This window comes from Phaenicophaeus curvirostris, chromosome 14, assembly GCF_032191515.1.
Source record: "Phaenicophaeus curvirostris isolate KB17595 chromosome 14, BPBGC_Pcur_1.0, whole genome shotgun sequence".
In the NCBI taxonomy this organism is placed as follows: domain Eukaryota; kingdom Metazoa; phylum Chordata; class Aves; order Cuculiformes; family Cuculidae; genus Phaenicophaeus; species Phaenicophaeus curvirostris.
Window position 1 is genome coordinate 8,053,983 of NC_091405.1, and position 24,531 is coordinate 8,078,513.

At 38.4% G+C, this 24,531-nt stretch overlaps 1 protein-coding gene across 3 annotated transcripts in view; it reads right to left on the bottom strand.

The window, feature by feature from the left end:
• BANP (BTG3 associated nuclear protein) overlaps positions 1 to 24,531 on the bottom strand; it is a 138,060-nt gene that overhangs the window by 66,527 nt on the left and 47,002 nt on the right. For all 3 annotated transcript variants that reach the window (XM_069868287.1, XM_069868286.1, XM_069868288.1), the window contains 2 exons: positions 11,846 to 12,010; positions 2,201 to 2,334 (listed from right to left, as the gene is read on the bottom strand). In XM_069868287.1, coding sequence (XP_069724388.1) covers positions 2,201 to 2,334; positions 11,846 to 12,010 — 299 coding nt within the window. The remainder of the gene's footprint in view (positions 1 to 2,200; positions 2,335 to 11,845; positions 12,011 to 24,531) is intronic.

The following is a 24,531-nucleotide window of genomic DNA, read 5'->3' on the forward strand; positions in this document are numbered from 1 at the left end:
AATATAATTTTCCATTCTACTTTGTCTTTCAAGAATTAAAAGATACTTTTCAGTCATCAATTAAATCTCATAGAAAGATCTATACTGCAGCTAAGAAGATGTGCTCTTTAGAATATGTAGGGAAACCAAAACACAAAGATATTCACATGATAATACTGTGCAGTTACAGCAAAAGTGAAATGGAAATGGAACCTTTGTACCCAGTTCCTGCAGCAAAAGCATTATTTCACTGAGGATGGCCTCAACTGACAGAAGTTGATAATAAAACATTTGCAAGTTAATTTATTGAACTTCTCTTTATTCCTCTTCCAAGTCTGAGAACAGTAATACAAAGTACTTCAGATCTAGTTCCTTTAAGCAATCACTCTCCATAATTAGTCATTGAAGTCATATGGTATCCAGGTACACAGCAGGATAGGTTTGCGAAAACGAAAGGGGCAGCCTGGACCTTCCTATCCTATCTGACTCTCTCAGCTACTGGCTCCTAGCATCCTTTACATCCACACTCCAGCTCTTTCTTTTGTCTTACTTTACAGGAAACCTTTTCCACTTTAGAAAAAAACTGCTCTCCACTGCAGTTTCCTCTCCACAACCCTTATGGTTGCTGTCTGGAGTTCTTCTCAATCACTTCCATGTCAAACCCCTTCCACTTCCACACACTCCTTAAAAAAGTATTCTGGCTGATATTCAAGTCCTCCTTTTAAGCAAAGCTTACAGCTCTGTCCATTGCTTTCAACACTGTGCCGCACATGTTGAAATGTTCACCCATGTTCCATGACACATTTCTCCGATTCTTCTACTGCTCCTCCAGTAAACCTTCAGCACTTCTTACAGACATTTCTGATAACATCCCAAAAAGCATCATGGCCCTTTTTTCTTCATTATTTTCTGAGCAACTTCACTTCCATGCTACCTGCACTTTTCAACGCCCAGACTTGAGTATCCCTGTGCTTAAAGAGTTTTTTCTTTATGTGTGAATTATTCAATTGAGCACAATTGCCTCTCTTACCTGGGGAGAGTGTACTATAAAGTTCTACTAAAGAGGCCTCATTACCCTACCTCAGATTCTTCTTTGTAATGGCATTGACTAAAACCTTTCCAACAGCCTGACACTGGGTACTACAATCTATATTAACTAACATCTCTCACGAATTCTTGTTTGTTTGCCCATTTCCATATGTTTCTTCAGCCTGTTTTCTAAAGAAAGGGGAGTACAGTGATTATCATGCAGAACGGGTACAGACGTGCCTGTGTACATTTATTTCTGCTCCGTGCTTCAATACTGCCTGGCCCAGCTGAGCACTGTCCCCTACTCAGACTTCTAGGCACCTTCAAAACACTAACGCCATCGCTGTGTTATAAATCTCTATGTTATAAAACCATGCATAAACACTGTAAACTGCAAAGCCCGATGTGTTTGAAAACTAATGACAGACAGATTTCACATATTAGATTCTCAGGTTTCTACCACAAAATTTGTGTGCAGATATAATTTGCCATTTTTAAGTGCCACATGTCAGAAATGCCACACAATCCATTATTTCAGGCTTTTTTTCTACTTTGTTTTTTTAAATTTGAATTTAAAACAATCCTTGTAGTCTATCTGTGGCAAGGAACTAAAGCCAAAGTTAGCTTTTGTCAGAGTACACTAAAATCATATATAAAAATAATCATGGCCTGAGTTATAGTAGGAGCCTCAGGCTTAAAAAATGTCAATATTTATAACTTTTACTTATATACACGCATCTAAATGAATGCACATGTTAAGTACTCCGCTAACAGATGTTAAAAAATGCCTGAGAATGGTGGCTTTTTCTAATGAAAATAAATAAATGTATTCTTGTTTTGAAAACGATAGCTAGAACTACTTCTGAAGTATAAATCATGTGCTTAGTAGGTCCAATATCGCTATTATAGCAAGCACACGCAAACAGCCAGGTAGATACTAGTGAATTCTATACACAGGAATGAACATGCATTGATTTGCAACAATTATGTGAGAAAATCCTGCCTGCGGATTTTTGCCAAATACCTCTAGATTTTTTTCAGAAGCCTTCAATGTTTATTTTCTGAAGATCACGCTGAATAAGTGATGACAGGTCATTTTTTTATAAAGAAAAAAAATACTTTCAACTGAAGCAAAGTTTGCAATCATCTCAATTGTTTAAATTGAGTAATTTAGAAAAAGTTGAGTACATACTACTTGGACTTGTCCATCTTCTCCTATTTGGTGGATCTGAACCTGCTGAGCGTTGGCTAGTGCATAGTGTAGTGCCTGGGGCTGGTGGTTCTGCTGGATCTCATTAGAAGCTGAAACTGAACTCTGCGAACCCTCTGAAAGAGAGACAAAATTCCACCTTTATTATACGTGCATATCTCATGCCAGTGGCCACACAACAATGCATACCTAAAAACTGTGGGAAACAAATGCAGTCAGTAAGTAGATGCAGATCATTTACACATCAACGTTCTTATGACTCATCTGTAGACTTGCTACAAGTTCCAGAAGAGTTCCAAAGGCCATTCTGTCCCTGACCAGCACACTTTTAAAATGCAACTTTTGAATCCACATTAAAGATTGCACAGCTGTAAAAGTCACACCACAGCAAACCCAGGTACATTTCCTAAGCAGTTCAACTCTTTGTAGCTGAGAATTCTTACTGCCACCACCCCTGCGAGGGTGCATCTGAAAACCCATCCTGTAAATTGTCCTTATAAATTAAGGACATCTCTCGGTTGTTTTTCAAGATCCATTGACACACATAAGCCTGGAACAATTTTTTGTTAGCCTCAAAATGGCAGGTTGATTTCTTGACTTTGATGAATTTAATCACAACCTTACACTGCAAAGTAAGGCCATCCAAGGATGCCTCTAAAAAATGGAAGACACCTGGCTGTTATCTTCGGGTAACACTGACAGCCACCAGAAAAGCCATCACATGACTGCAAGAGGAGAGCAACTTGCAGTAGCAATACACCTATCATTGATTCACTTCTAGGCTTTCTAGCTGCAGGGAAAGGATTCTTATAAATGTAAGAGGCAAAAGGAGGGTAAAAGCCAAAATTATTAATTTTTTTAGCATAAAACCACTCAAATACTTTTTTTTAAAAAATATATGACTTTTTTTTGGTGCAAGTGATACTGAAAGACTGACAATGTCAGTAATTCTGTACTGAAAGCGTGAAGTGGAATCCAATGGACCAGAGACTAATGGTACATATGGGCTTTCCTGCAGATTAAGACAGCACTAGCAGGTGAATATTTCACTAGATACCATACGTCCTTTTAAGAATCAGGAACCAAAACCTAAGGCTATTGACCAATGCCGCTTTTGCAGCACATGTGACAAGTTCAAGTAAGCACTGCAAGGAAAAACCCTCATGTCCTGGTATCCTACTAAGATCCAGCACCAGTCCTAGATTTCTTCCTTTTCACTTGAGACATTCTGGATAACTGGACTCTCACAAAGCGCTCTCAGAATCGTGTATCTGAAGGAGTACTTTTTACACACAGTATTCCTGTAAAAACATTGAATATTTTTTCTTTTGCTATTCCACAAAAATACATTGAATGAAACCTCTGAAGCCTTAACTGTTTTCCAATTTTTCTAAATCATTTATTGCTCTGACAATGACTTTCATGGTACAAGGTAACGCAAAACACATGAACATGTAACGTGTATTAACATTCAATACTATGGGGCTTTCAAGCTGTCCATGGACTAGAAACTATAATGAAAGTATTTAAGGAGCAGTGCACTTCCACTGTAGATCATTTCCTTACAAGATTTTATGTATTGTTTCAATAAGCACTGGATGGGCCTCACCCTGCTCAGAGATCAGCGATGGTGGATATATTTTGATTTTTAAAACGATGGTGGTTCTTTTGAACCAACAAAACAGGAAGCCATGTTTCATACAATTTTAATACCACTACTTAATACTCTTAATATTTATACTGAAAAGAGAATTTTGCAAGAATGAGCTTTATCCGCTCACACATATTTTAATGGAAATGTTCTCTAATAAAATCATTCATTTGGCTTTTTCATCCTGTCTACAAATGTTTGTGGAAGAAGATAATTTTGAGTTTTCAGTCTAAACATGGGAACTTGAAACTAGCTCAAAACCACTAAGCTAGTATTTACTAATTTGTTGAAAAGTTTAGCTGCTTAACAAAGCAGCTAGACAGCTCTAATTATGCAAACAATCTGCAAATACCTAACTACAACCAGAACACTTAAATGTAGCAAGTTCCTGCTTTTGCTGTCTCCTGGCTATACATCATTAATACCTTCCATGGACCGGGAGATAACTCCAGAAAATTTATAATTTCTTGCACATAGTCCTGTACAATGCAATTTTGCTGTACAGAATCCCGGATGGGATTAACAAATCACCATTGGCAAAGCCCATTATTTAGTATGAGAACTGCAGCACCAACCAAATAAAAATACGTTTTACTCAAATTCTGATACTAGATCATGCTTTCCATTGCCAGTGGCTTTGTCACGGTCACTGAAAGTAACAGATATTCTAGAAAGATTGTTTACCTGTGCCTCTTTGTGTTTCACTTTTTCCTCTCATTTCCATTGCTTCAGTCCTAATAATATTTTATGCAATTAATTTTCTGTGGTTTTTTTGTTTTACAAATAGCATTTTGTTAGGATACCAAATGGCTAAGAATGCCAGTTGTTATTCATCTCACTTCTTATAGTTTACCACTATTCCATTCCATTGTGGTCTTGTCTTTCTATCATGCTTCCCAGTTCCCTGCTATGTAATTCAACAGCTGAGTTGAGTTACAACTCAATTTCTGGTCAAACCACAGTGTCAAAACACATAATCCTTCACTTCGATGTGTGTATACACTCATATGCACACATACCTAACTTCATATGTTCAAACATATATAGTGTAAATGGAAATACACATACACAAGCAGCAAAACTGGGCTTGGGACACACGCCAGGTTAAGATGTGTTTCACTTTCAGATTTAACAACCTTCTAGAAGTCTTTTTCCTGTAGCTGACAAGTAATGATACACAAAGTGCAATGCTGTACTTGTGACAAAACATGAAGATGCATTTATACTGAGTATTAATTTTCTGATGAAGAAAGTTATGCAATAAAAGAGTATCAAACACATATGAGCTGCAGCATATAAAAATGCTTATTTACATACATATTATATGCATACATAGAAATGCATTTTTTACTGTGAAGTCAAAAAGCCATCTTTTGCTGCACAGATGTTAGAAATTATTATGCTTTTTCAGAGGTGGGAATGAGAAGCACAGACTGAGCACAATTACACTGTACATCTCGCGTGGTCACTTATAAATAGATTCAGTTTGGCTCCACTGCAACTGCCACAGTTGGGTCCTCTTTCTTTTTTTGTTGGATTTTTGAGGTGTTTTTTTCTTTTTAGGAAGAAAGAAGAAAAAGGATTCAACAGTGTCTAAAAACAAAACATCCTTTGTAAGCATTGTTTTTCCCCTCTAAATCTGTGACCAGACAAAAGTAATATTTATCCATTTTTAAACATTGCCCATTAAAAACAAACACAAACATGAATAGCACACAGCTTGAATAGAGGATATGTCAACAGTTATAAATCACTATCATGTAAACCATCTAGCCTCACATTTACAACTTTGATATACTAGAGAATCCCTGGCACTGAGAAGCTCTGCAGCTGAACTCTTGCTTTGATATTTCCCATTGTACTACTTATAAATGGGTACTTTGACATGAACTGAATAGATTATGTAGCGCTACTCCTGAGCACATTATCCATTTGCCATTGCCAAAGTACCCTCCACTACACAGACCAGCTTTGGAGCCACAGGTCGAATAGAAGATGCTGCATGGACCCTTCTGCACGTGATTAAGTTGGGCTTTTTCCCCCCTGTATCACAACTGCTGAACATTTCCTTCTTCTCAGGTTGAAACTGGACCTTTTAACATTTTCTGTTTCTTCATTGCATGTGCTTATGACTTAAAGAAAATTTAGCCTGGGCGAGCCTGTCTCCTGTGCCACATGTTCAAGAGCCAGCAAAATGACCCCAGTGAAGCAGTTCCTTCTGTCACATCTCTCAAAGCAAATATTCCTCAGACATGGTCGAGCAAGATCAGATCTGTCTGACATATGTAATTTGTAACTGTTTCAAGAATATGTGAGTTTAAGTCTCAACTAAGATCAATTTTACACCCCCTCACTTCAAAGGGAAAACCTTTGGCATTTTCTAATTCTTTCCTACTCTCATTATACTTCATGTGTATCAGTTGAGCATCTGGCTTCTCATTTTGGGAGGAAACGTAGGAGGGTACAGATGCTGTAGCAGAGGGGATTCAAGCTTAGTCTCGTTGTATGTTGTTATTTGAAGTTGGTTTCCTAGTGCACAGGCCTCCCAGCCTCTCCCTTCTGCTTCCAAACAAGGACGTTATTTTCTCACTTCCTTGCCGTGCAGTCCTAGCAAGGAAAGGTTAATGGGCAGATGCAGCAAAGCAGTCCTCAAAAACAAAAAAGCAAGAAAAACCCCCATTACTGAACAATTAATAGAAATAAAACCGCACACAGAAAACCATTATCTCAGCCTGACTCATCCAGTGTTAAATACCTCCAGTTCTGCAGAACAGCTTTGAAGATTTGGCTGCACATCCATTTTCATGTGTGCCATCTCTGCACAGGCTGAGCACTTCAGCCCAAATCTACATATAAATCCCAAAGTCATAGAACTAATTAAAAATTCCACCATGGAAAACTGTGATAACAGCTTTAACAATCTTAAGAGAAATTAAAAGAAAGGGAGAAGGCACTCTTCAATTAATCCTCCTCCCCAAAACCTCATTTCCTACAGTCTTCCCTCCACAGACTGCTAACGTCTTCAAAAAGAGTATCTATCTAAATTATCACGGAAGCCATGTGTACAACTCTTTGTCAGAAAAAAATGAAAAGGAAGATGCACATTAAGGACTGAAGTGTTGGCTCTGAGAAGAGCAGAGCAAACCACAGCAATTAATACCTCAATTCCAACAAAAGGCAACAGCTTCAAACAGAAGAGTCAGATAAAACAGGGAAAACAAACTCCTGCATATATCTAAGAGTCTCTACCACAACTTTATGCAACCCATAAATCTTCTGGCTACTGTAAAGCTGCACGGTCAGTTAAATGTAGATCTATCTCAATTGATATCTTCAGGGACGGATGACAGAGATATTCATTCATAATCTCCTACCAGCTTCTCCTTAGACATGTTTCTGCCTGCAGACCAGTTCCTCTTGAGCTCTTAACACTTCAACAATATTGCAGAAATACAATACCAAGACCTTCTAAGGCTACGTAAGGACGATGTGCTCAGCCTCCTGCTTTTCTACGGTATCTGCATAGCTAATTTTTCTGTACGACAAACAGAGCAGACAAGAAATCTGTTATCGTTTTGAACTGCATGACTCAAATCAAAGCCATGTGCTACATAAACATTTATGCACAACAGGCAGAAAAAGTCTAAATGTTTTGACATGTCCAACAAGTCCGTAAGAATGAAGCTCAAAAACAGCAATATTCTTTAAATATAAATATTCAGAATAATTTAGTACATGCGCAGTAACTCATAAATATCATAAAACCACAGAACAGATGAGGTTGGAAGTGACCTCTGGAGATCATCTAATCCAGTGACCTTCCTCAAAGCATGGGCAACCAGAAACGGTTCCTTCAGACTGTGCCCAAGTAGATTTTGACTGTCTCCAGGGATGATGTCTCTGCAGCTTCTCTGAACAGCCAGTTACTGTGTTCAGCCACTCTCAAGATTTCTCGGAGCCAGAGAAACCAAAATCAGGTTACAGGCAAGTGAGTTTCAGGCTGCTATATTTATTTTGCTAAAAAATATGAGGCAAATTAATTGCTGCTAAAAAACAGCTTTGGAAAATCAAGTCCCCTAATTCACAGGGGAGGATGGCCAGCAGGGCGGTGACCGTGCTGATTTGAGACTATTTCAGGAGTAACAAAAATATTGTTTTAAATGATATGTATAGATGTTCAACAATTTTCACTGCCAAACAGAAAATACTAAGTTCTTCTAGACTTTTAGTATACCAGCATTTAAGAAAATATTCTGTAACACAAAAGAGAACAGTGCGCCCTTGCAACACTTGAATAAAATGCCAATAAACTTCTGCTGATTGAAACATGTGTTATTATACTATGACATAACAAAGCTATCTTGCTGTTATCAGCCCCTAGAGACCACTGATGAAAAATAATATTACTTCAAGCCAATCAAACACAAAGGTTTGGATTTGAGCCATTTTTTTTTTGTAGCATCTCTTGGTCACAGTTTTAATATGAAACACTACAATCACAAATTCAGAAGTGGAAAAACCTTACAAACTCTGTAAAAAGTTCACAAGGGGAACGTGGTGCTCATTCATTCACGCCCAGGACACTGAAATAGTATTTAAATCTCTTAATGATGTTTTCAGAATACCCTAGCTGTATGGCAGACGCTGCAATACTTTGCGTCTACTGAAGGCATCTGTTGAGAGCAACAGTGCATCTTCTAACCTGACTACTCTCAGAACCATGCTCTAAATTTCCTGATCAAACTAAATAATTATAGCTTCTTTGAATAGGAGTCATATAGTCTTATGCTGAGCTACTGGAGCCAAACCCACTTCTAAGAACAGCTCAAGAGAATATTATACAGAAACTGCACTGCATAACCCTGCATCCTTCACGGTGTAAGCACAATACAGTAGCCACTAATGATCCTGTAAGAGCCTTTTTTTCCATTATATTTTTTGTAAGATGCAGCTACTACATTCTGCTCAACAGAAACAACTCAAATGCCTGTTATCTGTGAATTGGCATGGAGCAAGGTATTACTTGATGAAACCAAACTCCGTTCCTCTGCCGACGGCAGCAACCACAGCTGGGTGGAGACCTGACAGAGAGCATCTAGAAGCTGATCTTATTAGCTGTAACTAACAATAGTGGGAAAGACAGTTTCTCAAGTAGCTGAATTCCAGACCGTTCAAGGCTCACCTTAAGTTGCCCCCTGGAACAAATGCTGCCATAAAAACCGTCTGGGTTCATATGTAACACTTTAAAAAGCCATATTTGACAGCTACGTTGTCATAACTGTGAAATACAGACCTCCTTTACTTCAGAGCTGTGAAATATTACTTCTCTTTCCTGCTAGCTGGCAGCAGGAATTTTGCTATATCCACCATAGAGTGTGCATAATAAGGAACAGATGCCTGTGAATTATGATGCTGTAATTCCATTGAGGGGTTCTAGGGATGTCAAACCACAAAGGCAAAGCCTGAGCGGTTCAGGAAGTTACCTGAACAGAGTGGTGGAATTACAGACCTATCATGCAAAAGTTACCTTTCCAAACTTGTGTGAATCTACACTTTTTCCTTGCATATTTCCTTGTCTTTCTTTTCCCTATACACTCATTCAGCCTCTCAACCCACTCTCCTGTTTTTCCTCATACACCTTTCTTCAAGTGAAATACCACTCCCACCTGAGTTTGGAATGCAAATTAGTTTTTCAAAGGACCGCCTGATTCTGAAAAGCAGTCTGTATTTCTAAGAGACTTTTCATAGTGGTGCAAACGTAGTGGTGAATTCATCTAACATCTTTAAAGCTTCCCAGAAAATGATGCCAATGACTTTCTGAGAGTAATATTTTAAACAAAATTAACAAAAGACTGAGTCCATGGGAACATTTTCACATACTGTTACCAAAGGCAGCTGTTAAAGCTATTGTCAGTACTCTGCTCTGGCTGCAGTCTATACAAGTCCTGCCAATGACATGCCAAGGTGCCTCAGCTGACCTTCATCATCTTCAGGACCAAAGACATCTTTATAAGGGCATGTAGACACCTCCTTGCTATATAAGGGAACTGGGAGATGAGGTGGCCTGTACAGTGGGAGACCCAGGTGGCATAAAAACTCCTGAGAACATCCTGAAGACTGATGCACCAAAGGCCACCAATACAACTCCAGCTACATGAGCTACCCTGGGCACACAACCCAGAACACCCAGGTGGCTCTTGCAGAACCAGCTCATGAGCGTCTGTACCATGCTACTCCCACCCGCTCAGCTAGCACGATGCTGAAATCCCAGGCGTTAATTCAGGTGTCCCTGTACTTACAGAACAATTTATGCGCAAATCAGTGGAACCAGGGGGGAACAATGAGTTTTCAACTTAACCACAACAAAAAAAAACCTCACCAAAACTTATTTTCTTATGGCCTTCTGAAGACAAGAATCCACTGAGCCCGAGTCTGTGTTTTACATCTCTACACTGGTCTCCTCACATCTCCAAACCAGAGGATTAAAGATTAATATTTATTATTAATAAATCTCAACAACAGTCAAAGAGTACATTCTGATGATCACAGGCCCATAATATCCACTTACTACTGCAATTTTAGTCTAAAACACTGATTGCTAGGAGACTGAAAATAAAAATCTCATCAACACATCTGGCTTATGGTTATCATTACGTTGATTAGTTGTTTTAATTTGGGAATTTGGATATGATTCCTAGTTCCAGCACATAAAATTTTCCATTGAAAGCAGATTTTGGCATTCTTTGCATGAGATACAGTGGTTAGTGTTAACATGCAACCAAAATTTTATGCAGGCAAATAAACTTACTTCCTTCTCTTTGGGCTCACTTCCAAAACACTGTTTTTAATATATGATGTACAAATGTCCCGTAACACTGCTTTATATTAAAAGCATGAGCCAGAAATGTCCTATGAGAACACTTCTTAGGTCAGTATTTTTCATTTGTTATTATTATTCATGCCTGCATACCTATATGGAAATATAGAATCACCTACAACATATTTAACTTCTTCAGAGGAAAATACACTGGGAACAAAACTTAGCACGTCCCACTAAATGGTGTGAACACACCGAGAAAGATTTATTCTCTTGACTCCTCTTACAAACATCAGTTGCAGAAACATTTTAACCTCCTACTCAAAAAACTGAAAACCCATACAATTCAGCTGCACATGCTGAATTTTTTCAGTTAACACATGTGGATGAACGTTCTCAAGCACCTCAGTGAAGCCAGGCATTCAGATAATGTACAAACAAACAAAGCCAATCTCTCTCACACACTGGAATATATTACACTGTCACTTCTGGCAAATGTGGATTTTACTACTGTTTCATAGAGACTCCTTTCCTCCTCTTCTCTTTGTGAACAAACGCATGTATCTCTCTTTCTTCTAGGATCATGAATGCATTGCAACCAGAAACGTGACTGCAGTTTGGAGATGAAACAATTACAAGCTCATCCTACCAGGGATCTACTTTGGTATGAGCCCCATGAGGCTCTGAAGGACCCTGAACGTACCAGGAGGTGGTTGGCTTGCACTGAAGGTGCATGATGATTTAACTACAAGTGCTTGCCTTCATTTAGCACACAGACACACTCCTTCAGGAGCACCATAGACATATGTACACTGTAACAGAGAGGCCTCTGCCAATGACGAATGGTACTTCAGATAAAACACGCATTAATATAAAATCCACACCAAAAATTCAATTGTGAGAAATATATGTTTCTCCATTTATCTTTCCTACACAAAAATGCGTATCTGTGGGTAATACACAGACCTGTTGGAAATATAGAATCATAGAATTATCAGGTTGGAAAAGGCCCACCGTATCATTGAGTCCAACCATTCCTATCAAAATATAAATTAAGACCAAAATAACTTGCAGGTATATTGAAAAACAAATGACACTATTACGGTAAGTTTCCATTGGGGTTTGGTTAGGTTTTATGGGGTTTGTTTGGTTTTTTTACCTGAACCACTGTAAGACGATGATGGTGTTCGCCTGGAAAAGCTTTTCACAGCAAGACTCTGCCCTCGCTGTTTCCGCCTCCAAGCTGTTCGGCATTTGGAGTCTATGCTCTGCTTGATTCGGTACCAGTCAGATTCTGTGATTCCAAATTTGTAAAAGAGGTGACCTGTAATTACAGAGACACGCAAAGGGGTGAAAATCAGCATAAATGCGTGTTTTCAGGAACAAGCATAGATGACACACACATTCACACACAGAAGGAGAACAAAGCAGCTCTGAAAATTTTAGAACTGCCCTCATGCTTGACGCTGCCTAAAGGAAGACAATGACATTACAAAAACAACAAAGCTAGAAAGTGATGCAATTTCAATAACTACTCACAGAATTACACCATCATACATATGCAGTTATGTATTCCAAAGCGTTAGCAGTCTATGAAATTTTCCAATCTACACCTCTATCCATGCAAACTGTACTACTGCATCCAAGCTGTGCAATGCTGACCAACAGCAGGAACCAGCACTCCCAAGCCAAAGCTGGATAAAGCTTTATTTGTCACTGATAGTGCCACACCATGTACAAGTCTGATAAGTAGGAAGCCATATAAAACTCCATATAATAACCCTTTTTTAAAGCTCAGTTCAAAATTTATCACAATCCAATAAAAATGCAATACAAAAATCGACCTTCTGAAAGTATTACTACCTGTATAAAGTCAGTTAAAAAAATCACATTAGGCAGTTCCCAGCATTTGCTGCTAAGTTGCCTAACTGTTCTGTAAATGCAACATTGACTCATGAGTTGAACTCAGTATTTCGAAACAAAGGTTCTACAGAGGGAGTCCTGCTGCCAACTCAAATCAGGTTCATCATCAGGTGCAAGTTCTGTACTGAAGGGGAAGCCCCGTTATACAAGAAACAGAGGGAGCAAAAAGACCATTTCAGGTATGACAAGAAATATTTGTTTCAGTATCTGGACAAATAACTTTAAAACTGAGAAGGAAATGTGCATTGTCAGCTCTTTCAAGGTCCTCTTCATATTGCTGTTAATACATACTTTCACCATTTAATTGTAAGCTTCAGTGCGATTTATATTTTACCTAAAGCACCAACAGCTGAGGGCATTTGACTCTATCTAAAGAAAAAGTTATAAACCCCGTGACTGCAGAAAAAACTTGAAAAAGTAAACCCCAAAGGTTCAAAACTGGTGAACTGAAAGAGAACTAACCAAACATTTAACATTCTCTAAAATTTCAGTACTTCTGAACCTCATAGATTTAGACGTGCAATACTGCAGTTAAACAGTCCAAAGCTATAATATATGTTTTTACTCAATATGACTATGCTTGAAGGATCTCTTTAAGATTCTTATTTTCCTTTTGGTATCAGTTGATACCCTGCAAAGTAAAATAATCTTTCCAGCCTACTCGGTTTCCAATCTTACTCTCACAACAGGATCACGATCCTGTGAAGTACTTGCTTAAGCTGTTGTATAGTTCTACAGACAGGATATGGTCTGGTCCTGCAAGACAAATGAATTGAAGCCCACAGCTGCAAAATTCCAGGTTTGTACAAACTAAGAGCTTTGTGTCATATTTTTCTTAGTATTATAAATGAGCCAAGAGCCCTTAGAAACTGAAATTTGCAGGTTACTGATTCAACAGTGTTGAGTGGAGTACTGTATCTCTTGTCATCATTTTTTGAACATTTATTTTCCGATGCTTTAAATATTTTAATAGATCTGCTCAAAAAGCACTTTGAAATAGAGAACATACAGGAGGAAAACACTAGCATCAAAAAAGCTAACAGAAAAGCACTTTAAAGGCCCCAAGATTTCTCACTGACAAGTGAGAGCAAACATGTTACTTACAGATTGCTTTTCAACCCTTACACTCTGTCTCCGAAAATGTAGTGAGAGTAGGAAAGAAGCAAAATTGACTGAAATTATCATCTGCTGCTGTGCAACAGTTTCCTTTCCATAGGTGTCAGCAAAAGGAAAGCACATTCTGTATTGTAAATACTGAGACCACATTTCTCACTGTAATCTATTACTAATGTGCACTGAATAGAGAAATGGGTTTCTAAATGTTTGCAGCAATGTCCAATAAAAATAGTTGTGCTTTAACTCTTTACACGACTTCAGCTGTCATTGCATACAAAAGTGCTTGTGTAGTCCCACATAAAACACAGTCATGTGAGCTGTGGTTATTTTGAAAACATGTCCATATTTAATTCATAAATACATTTTAATGACTTTCATGCTGAATGCTGCTCTGTTTAGAGAAGTGATTGAATCAACTACAGGCCAGAGAAAATTCTCATAGAAAAGCAGTCTAACTAGGAATAGTCCAGGATGTCACTTAATTCAAAGAAAAATCAAAACTGATATAAATTATTTGGGACAGGAGAGTCTCAGGTGCAGTGAGCTGTTCATATGAGAAGACCCAAGCTATGTAGGACAAGAGCTTGAGAAAGATGATAAATGCCTAAGCTATGACATAAAACATCCCAGAAATTTCTCTATGGAGGGAAGACAGGAACAGATCCTCTTCTACGTACTGATCACAAAAGGCATCATTTGATCAATGTAATAAGGAATATTCATGAAATACTGGATAGACACACCACTACCTTCATGCAGAGAGCACAACTACAGAGGAACACATGGAAAATAGATAACCAGCTAAACAGGGTAGTCTGAGAAGATTTTAGGCTAGAGACCTAAGACATCAGGCACAAAATTTCACTCCGGCACGATTATTTCTTTTCCCTTATTCATGAAATTCCTACTTAGAGGTTATAGTGGTCAAAGGTATAAAACTGGTATAGACAAAACGTGTGCTGTTTGCACAGATCTGTACCATAACTGCACACTCCGTCATAGTAACTGCACGCGCAAATTAGGCATGAAAAATTGCCCTTAAGTACAAAGATGGTTGATATAAAGGTTAAATGAATTTCAGATGTATAAATCTATCCAGTTAGTATTACGATCTTATTCTATGAACAGGTCTTTAGCAACCACATTTCATAACAATCCAACAATGACAGAAGAAAATCCTAATGCTAACAACAGTGGAGTAATTTTTAAGTAGATAAAAAGTTCACTATAACATTAGAAATATGATTTACCTCTAGTAGAGGCATATATGACATAAACATCTGTGTACAAGCAAAGTGAAGTTTGCTGACTTTCTGTTCTCTATCCAGGAATGATCACATGCGGGAGAGCTCTCAGCTGTCTCATTCAGACTATGTCAAATACCAAAAAAGTTACAAAACCAGCACAAAAGCAAGGTGCTGCAAAAATGAGACTTTTACCTTGGGAAAGTCCATATTAGAAAAGACAGCAATACTTCAGTTAGAAGGGATTTGACTTTTTCAGAACATTTGTTAGTCAATAGCAGCATGACGTGGTGTAATTTGTGAGCAGCACAATATCTGCAAGACACGCAATAATTCTGCTAAAAAGACATAAAAAAATACATTCAGCAATAGAATTCAGCACTTTGGCAAAAAGACGACAGGATTTTGGAAGGCAGATGCACTTATACAAGGAGAGTGAAGTAAAGGATTTCGATGATCTAAGGACGGCTGACTGCTTTTAGCAATCTTTTTCTCTAGCACAATGGATGGTTGCTGGTAACATTCAAAACAAAGGATGTGCTTGTTTTTAAAGGCTTAGGGTCTAAAGTTTGCTTTGGGAACCTCACTTCCTAAACAAAGCTTTCTATGAAAACACACCAGAGACTTAAAACAGTCCAGTTATTAAATAAATCGCGAAGGCTTGAGCAATTTCTATAGAGCAGATACATACTAGCAGAGCCTCAGAGACAAAAAGGTCTGCACAGAGAATTTAGAGAAACATGGGCTGTTCTGAAACACACACACAGGAAATCACTTCAGTTTGCAAGTAAGAACCAACCTTCAAATCTTGTCAATCAAAAGCTTAGGAGGAAGGCATGTATGCACCAGGAAAATTAAAAAATCAGCTTAAAAGCCAGCAGGTGCACCACGCTGAGGTCTGCTTTCCAGATCCTAGATTAGAGAAACAGCACATTTTTGCCAAAGTTCCTATAAAACTAAAAAGACAACTGACATAAGTCCTAGAATTCTTCTTGCGCACTGCAAGAGAAATCTTTCTGTGATTCAATGAGGGGGGAAAAAAGCTTGAAAATGAGTAAAGGTTACCTGGCACAAACGCAATGATTTCAGCAGTAGTGTGTGAAATAATATATATTTTCACAAACTTTGGGACATCTGATGTCCAAAATAGGGGTAGTAGGGATTGGGTTTTTAAAAAAACAGGTCTAATTAAAAAAAACGAAAAACAAACCAAACTCCATGAAAACAATGTTCCTAAGAAAGTAATCCTCTCTTTCTTAAAGGTCAGAAGTCAGTCAGCAGACGAAACAATCCACATTAAATTGTAAAGAAATTTAATTAAGAACAAATTGAGGAAGAAGAGACATCTGCAATATCAAAACCAGACATGTAATATTCCATCTTGATAGCGCATTCAAAATCAGTCTCCTCAAATACAAACTTCATGTAAATTGCCTGCATTTAGGCAATGCTAGGTTGTACTGTTTCCGATTCTCCATGATCACCAGGTTTCTTTAGAAAATTAAAAGCTAAATCATTATTTCCATGGACTTGGCAACTTCCCTTTATTCTGAGATGGCACAGACTTTCTCTCTATTATTGTTAAGTTTCGAAAAATGAGGGAAAGTGCTACCCCCAGAGAATCCAACAGCCACATGGATAAAATACAGGCGTATTTACATTAAACGTGTAATCCAAACAGATTTGCTTAACTGTTCCTGCCGTTTTCAAATTCAATATCGTTTCTAAAGTCTAGAGAACAAGCAACACGCAGTCATATTCAAAATTCAATTATTAAACCGATGAACAGAATCTTTTTGTAATTGTCAAGAATATGATGGATTTTATGAAAAGCAAGGGCTTCAGATTCTGCCTGCACAGACTCACGAAGAAGGGCGATTATTTGGGGGGTTGGCTAACAAAATGCATTTTTTCACATATGGGTCATACATTTGGAGTTCTTTTTATTAAACGAATAGCGTATGACAACAAAATTTGCTGTACTGAATATTGGAACAGCAGAGGAAAAAATTAAGCACCTCTGAAGTTACTTCTTGCGCCTTCAGGCTTCAATTTTTCAAACATAATTATGGTCCTACATTGACCATACTGAAACAATTTTAAAGAGAGTAATTGTTTACTCATTTGACAGCTGGAAGGGGGGAGGTATGATCTCCACAGCTGGTAGGCAGATTCCTCCTCCAAAACTCAGAAGTATTTAGAGCTGGGCAAAGGGATGCAGGAAGGGAGGGCAACACCATCCTCACTCAAAGAAAGCTCGCCCTGTTACTGTCAGTGGAACGGCAGCTTCTCCAACATCACATGCTTGTGAATGTCACTCATGTCACCAGATACACACTTTCCATAACACAGGCTACACAACATCCAAAAAGAGATTGGGGGAGCTGCGAAAAGCTTCCAATTCTGAGAATATTTTACATCTGATTTTATTTTATTAAAACTTAATTTGTCTGAATGTTTCACTAGTATTACCTAAAAATAAAATATGCAGGTAAATATTCTAACAAATCACATAACCAGAGGAAACATGAAATTAAAAATTATCTTAAATGCCAGTGCTCTACAAATTGAAAGGACCCACGCAGGGTCTACAGGACCCTACCAGAGGCTTCAAAATCAAATAAAATTAATTAGCATCTAGAATCTCCAAATTCCACTAATGTATCCTCTTCTAAAATAGAACTTCTCCCACATTCAGACACACCATGCCACCTTTCTGGAAACCTAGCCAGTCTATTTTAATCTATTTTACCAAAAGCAGAACCTGTTTGATTTTGACTCCTCCAGAGACACCCATAAGCATGCACATAATGCCATCTAGTGGAGCACCAAATTTACCGTTCTGGCAAGAAACAACAGCATTTTTCTCTGTGCATGTGCACATTCGCTCCGTCTCTGCCTCCCTTGCAGCACACGCCAAGTACTACAAAAGGTTAGCGGGACTGCAGAACCGGAGACAGGCTGTGAAATGGAACTGAGAGAATCAATCGCTACAAAAATAGAGTATTTTTGATGTTCCTGGCTGCACGCTTTGATTGAAGTGAGTTCCATGTCGGGTGTTACAGTAGTGGCAGTAGGGATCTTTTGATCACATTTCTCTGATGGTGACAGAATATCAACAGCTGCATAAATGTAATAAGCAAAACCATGAAGCGTCTAACTCATTAAATGAATTAATCAACCCCACTAGAAAATTATTTTAGACCAAATCAGAGGTTTTGTAATCTGAAAACAGAAAGTCTTCATGGCATTTACTCCAGACTTGCCTGAGTTCACAAATTACAAGAGCTGTACCCCTATATGATGATATTGGTCAGATGACTTACATCTGCTTCTATTTTTTTCCCCATTTTCAAAAGAAAACACATTGCAAGCTCAAAAAAAAAAATTTAAAAGTGTAGAAATGCAAAAAGACACAGCAAACAAAACAAGGTTCCTTGGAAAAAATCTATGCCTCATTTCCTCCCAAAATGCACATATTCATGCAACATTTGGGTCTCAGTATGAAAGCACAATTGCATACTTCATACAGCTATAGCTGTACAGCTAAAAATTGCAGTGGCAGCATTCCATACAGACTGCACATGCATTTTCATTGGAAATGCCTTTTCATGAAGATTAGAACCTAAAGACTCTGCTTGTTTGACTTGCCAAGCCACTAATAATCTCCTTCCAAATAAAATACCTAATGAGCTCATGATTGCAATTATCTTCTTTTTGCATAAAGACAGGAAATTAAGCTTTTAAGTCTTCAGTTAACTTTACCTTTTAATTCCACACATTCAAAATATCAGAGCATTCATTTATGGTCACAGTCAGCAAGCAAATACCTTGCTATTTCTCTTACTCACTGGGAGAAACAAGCCCACAAGGTTTATCAGACGTCATTCTGTTTTGGAATGGAACATACCTAAATATATGATGTGTTTATTGCCAAAGGATCAACTTACTGTCTGAAATCAAAGTCTGATGCTCAAAACAAATGGAATCACCTAAATTGAAGCAATAACTCTTGATTAAAACAAATGCTTCTGTTTTCAAGGAGCCGTTGCCAATAACCACACATCAGGTCATTTTTGATAGCCACGGTTTTACAGAGAAGTTGATTAAATAGCTCTTTGTGTTTTACACAGCAGCACAATGTGATCTGAGAGAACCAGCAGCAAAACCGATGGGAAAAGGAGGGTTGTTGCTTTAACCACCCCCTTCCCGAGACATCCCGTTACATAAGACCTCACCACGGTGCCTGGGGAGCCCATCTGGATGGCAAATGCACCACACGTGCCGCCAAGAAAAACTCACTTATGAATCAACAACAAAAATGTCCCCCCTTCCGAAGGAGCTTGTGGGTTTGGAAAGGACTGGCAGGACAGAAACCTGAATGCTGCAGGAATTTATTTACATTTAAGTTGCAGTCAGCTTGAGGCATCTCCTCACTTCACTTTTTAACCCTTGTGAAATGGAGAAAGTAAGTTCAAGGCCAGGAAAAGCTATGCAACTCTCTGGAATCCCGTTTATGAGATTTTGAGAGATCTCCCTGAATGCAGCAATGACTTTTCCAGACAAAGGTACATTATTCTTGTGCTGATCAATCTGTGTTTGGTGGCTGAGTTGCTTTTCCTCTCAAAATGCCAGGGATCAAGTACTTTCTTGGACTCTTCGTGTCTTCTGAAACCACACCATAACAGTTCAGTTTTGTCATTTAATAGGCCTTTGATGGTAAAGAAAATATTTATTGCATAAAGTCCATTGGAAGTTCATTAGGATACTATACTTACGCAGGGACAGTCCCTGAGTATTACTGGGCAACTGGCAGCCTCCTGTACAGACAGTGAGAGTAAAGCAACACTCCGCATCCTTCTGAATTAAGCCCTGGAAGGACAACATCACTGCCCGCTAGCCTAACTCCCCTGCAGGCACTCCTAACACTGGAGAAGTTCCATGTGTGAAGGAATCAGCCCAAAGAAAACAGCGATTAGTACAACCATGATAGAGTCCTCCGTTTCACTTGTAACTTTGTAGCTTGGATGGATCTTCAGTATTGATAAAGATGATCCTTGGATATCGCACTCAACACATTGACTATAAATGGTCCAATACTTCTTGCTGATATCAGGGTTTGTGGCTTGTTACCATGTGAATATGTAAAGACTTCCGAAATCCATGCAAGATTCCCTCGATTTTCATTGGAAAAAAAACAACAGCACTCTTTCAACCTAAGTTATCATATTTGTGGCAGTCACTTTCCCAATGACCGCATCTTTCTTACAAATAATACAACTTGACCCTTTTTTCATTATACACTCCTGAAGCAACATTTAAAGTCACTAAGAAAACTGCTTTCATGCTCACAGACTTGTCTAAATGGTTTTATCCTACCTCTTAAGAAGCAGGGACCGGTGCATTTCAGCTCATACTCTAAGTAAGTCTGGCCAAAGCAGCAAAGTATCGACAGGGTGGAATAACTGTGCCATGGCTGGAAAGAGATGGTCCAAGTGACCCAATGCATTAGTTTGCTTCTTTCTGTAGAGCCTACAAACACACAAATGCTTGACAGCACATCATGCACCATCAAGTTACATGCAGTCACAGTTGCTACTGACAGGCTAAGCAGATGCTAATGTTCAAGAACGGAAAATTAAATTCATTGCTTGTATAATGCAAGAACAACAAGAGAACTGTGAGAAGGACGGGGAAATCACAATGCCAAAAATTTATTTTATTTCCCAAAATTGCTGCCTTTATTTCAGTTTATTAAACAGTAACCAGCCAGAAAAGTAATTGAAATAAATGTAAGTGCCCAGGAAAGAAGAAAACAACAGCCAGCATTAAATTACAGTGCTTACATAAAGTCAATAAGCAAGTGCCAGCACTGATGCCATTTATGAGAACTGCAGTGATGAGATAAACTCAATGGGTTCTCATATTATCTTCTTGCCTAGCCTCAAAAGAGGTTATCACTTCCCTCCATGTGGCAGCATTTAATTGATTCACAAAGAAGCAGCTATTTGGAACTGATGCCAGACTTTTGCAGCTCTGAGGAAGACAACATGTTTGAAAATAGCAGCACTGCATCACAAGGCCTTTCCCCAGGGCGCTACACCAAAAAAACCTAATGCTTTTAGGATATGAGGAAAGCACAACAGAAGTACTTTATTTCATTTTTTTCCATTTAAAGATGCACTGAAGTCTCAGACTTCCCTTCTCACTCTTTTCTTGAGTACGAGACAGCTCAACGCCTGTGCAAATTCTCCCTCCTCTCTCCCCAAGGTCTGCCCTACCAACAGTCACCACACTCCAGGACTTCAGAATGAAACACAAGGTAGCTTTGCTGAAATGGTCAGATGGAGGGGGTCCACCGGGTAGATTCAAAGTAGCAGCTTTGATTAGCGCAGTGCTCAGGCAAACTCACTTCAATTCCCCCATTTGCCACAGGGACGATGACACAGAATTGCACAAATTCTTGTCTGGTTATACCCAACCCCTTCAAACTGTAATATGAAGTTTGTCCTACCTCTAAGCCATGATCTGGCAGCTGAGGAGAGATGCACTACAGCACCTGATAACACCACAGTCCTCAAAGACACAGGCTGAAGCATATTTTTATTTCCAAAGAGCTGCAGCTCATAGTATTTATTACTAGCAGAAGAAAATGTTGGCTAAAATATTTCCAGGGACCACAAGATTAGCTCATCCATGTGGATACAAACCACACAACTTATTTTCAGACTATTATAGCTCAGAAGTTAATGTCCTATATAATGAAGAAACAGAAGCATGGGTTAAACAGAAAACAGAGATCCTCAACAAATTACTAGCTTGAGCACTGCCACTAACCCACTCCTCTTCCCCCCAAACCTCACAAGTACCCCAGAGAATGACTGATCCCTGCGTTAGCTGGTCTGTCAAGGGGATGGATTGAAATGACAATTAGCAATTTGTCACAGCAATCCAAGTTATGGAAATTAATCTATTTCTAGTGCTGATGAAATATTAAAGAGAGAGGGCAAAATGGCAATTTCAAAAAGCTAGTAACTCTTCCTTTAGTTCTTGAGCAGTCACCTGATAGAACCCAAGGTCCAGATGTACGTCTACAACTGCTGATAACCAAGACTGAAAACATTGCTTTAAACCATTGTATATATATACTGCACACTGACAGTTAGTGACTGGCACAATAGTCAGAAATGAGACACAAGAAGGCCAAAATCATCAACAGGAAATGAAAGGAAGGCAGCGAGGGTGCAGAAACATATACGAAGATTAGAAAGGAATAAAAAAAAAAGCGAAAAATGGATATAGCTTATAAAAATACAGCAGTAAAAAATAGGCTTTTTTAAAGTGGAAGAACGAAAAAAACACAAACTACTAAATACATACTGTATTTATAGGGTACACTTGCAGTAACTGTCATGCTTATTTATTTAGAAACATTCTGTAAAATAGCAACAGTCTGCAGTATCTTATAGAACAAATCCACTGGTGAGAAACATTAGAGCTAACAGTTTGTCAATGAGAAGCAACTTACTACCCTTCATTACTACCTGGTCATTCAGCTCCAGGGAGAACTTACTGCAGGATTTTTTAGCAGGGCCTGTTGTGCTAGGACAAGGAGTTTTGGTTTTAAACTAGAAGAGGGGAGATTCGGACTAGATATAAAGAAGGCATTTTTCACAATAAGGGTTGGAAACACAGGTTGCGCAGAGAAGTGCTGGATACCCTATGCCTAGAAACATTCAAGGTCAGGCTAGATGGAGCTCTGAGCAACCTTATCGAGTCAAGGATGTCCCTACTCACTGCAGGGGGGTTGGACTCAATGGCTGTTAAAGGTCACTTCCAACCCAAACCATTCTATGATTCTAGATTTGTTATTTATCCTGCATTGCTATTAAGATCAAAATCTTCATTGAACGCAAATGAGAAGCTGAAACAGTAGTGACTGACTGCAGTTTGCAGATTTTACATGACACGAGTAACAAGTTGCTTCAACTGGCCCAACCTCCATTCTGTTTGGGTTATGTGCATGAATATATACATACATACACCAATCTAACTGACAAACATTACAGAATCAAGCAGGAGTCAAATGTGTTTCCTATAAAACAAATGTGGGTGGCCTGCTTCTCAAGTAGTATTGTGTCAATGAATTCTATAAAGCTTAATTCTATTTGAACAGCCCTCTGAAGAGAAGGTAGCTATGTTTCATTCTTCTACCAAAGCATATTAATATCTCTTTCAAGTAATACAATAGAAAGGTGGTCCCATCCCTCCTGGGGGCAATATTATGACATAATAGAAACATCCAGCCTAGATCACTGAATTCTATTCCACATTTTTAGTTGCATCTGTGTAAGTAACATGCCCCCGCTGAGGGGCATGGTTTAGTGTTTGATAGGAATGGTTGGACTCGATGATCCGGTGAGTCTTTTCCAACCTGGTGATTCTATGACATTTGAAGCTGATTACATATTATTTACCATATCGTTAAAAATCAGACTTGATCAAAAAGTATTTTCAGGTAAGCACTGTCACAGAAATGACACTGTAATGAAGTTACACACACAGGAAACTACTTAGGTTATTTTGTTTTCATTTAATTACTTAGATCATTTTAAAGAATAAAAACTACTGATAGCTTTTCTTTTATGAACCTCAGAAATGCCCCTTGAGTTTTTTCCAAGAAAACATGTAAAATCATCCTTTGTGTTATAAAGTTTCTTATAAATGTAAAACTCTCGATTTGGAAATCTGTTTCATCAAACTCACTTGGGGAAACTGCTACAAAAATCTCAGAAGAGCCAAACCTGTATTTTCTGTTACACAAAGAAAATCAGAACCGCAGATGCTCTTGTATCATCTTTCACCTACATTTTTAGTAGGGCTGAAGTAATAAACTACTTAATGACACACAGTGTGTTTAAGTCATTTTGGTTTCCTGCCCCGAAACTCTCTTCAATACCACTGCCACTCCACGAGCAGATTTATACCACAACTGAAAATTTATTCTTCCAAAGACAAACTTTCATCTCTGCTGCGGTAAACCTTATGAAGCATATCAAGAATTTTTAATAAATGTACATCTCTCCATTTTCTATAGTTCTTGCATATCATACAAAACATTCTCTCTATTAAATACAGATTTGGTTGGTGTTTTCTTTTTCTAGAAGAAAAAGAAGGAACATTTTCCCAGTTACAAACTTTAAGAAACTTGAAACAAAAGGAAAAATAAAATCCTTTATTTTGGTTTGAGCTTTTTCAGCAATAAGTGGCAAATACGAGGCTGATAATTTTAGGTTTTTCTTTTAAGTTTAAAATAATGCATCCAAGTATAGCTGATGAGAGCAGAAGCAAACCACACTTAGGGCAACAACCTAACTGATTTCCCACGCTAGTGCTGCACTCAGTTTTTGGTGGATGATGGAACAACACCTCACCAATAAAAACCAGATGGTCTGTGGCCTGGTAAAGCAAAACGGATATGGCATGGAGAGGCTCTTCCCAAAACCTCTCCAACAAATCTTAAGGATGACATCATGGCACAGCGGAACTAAACAGGAGTTCT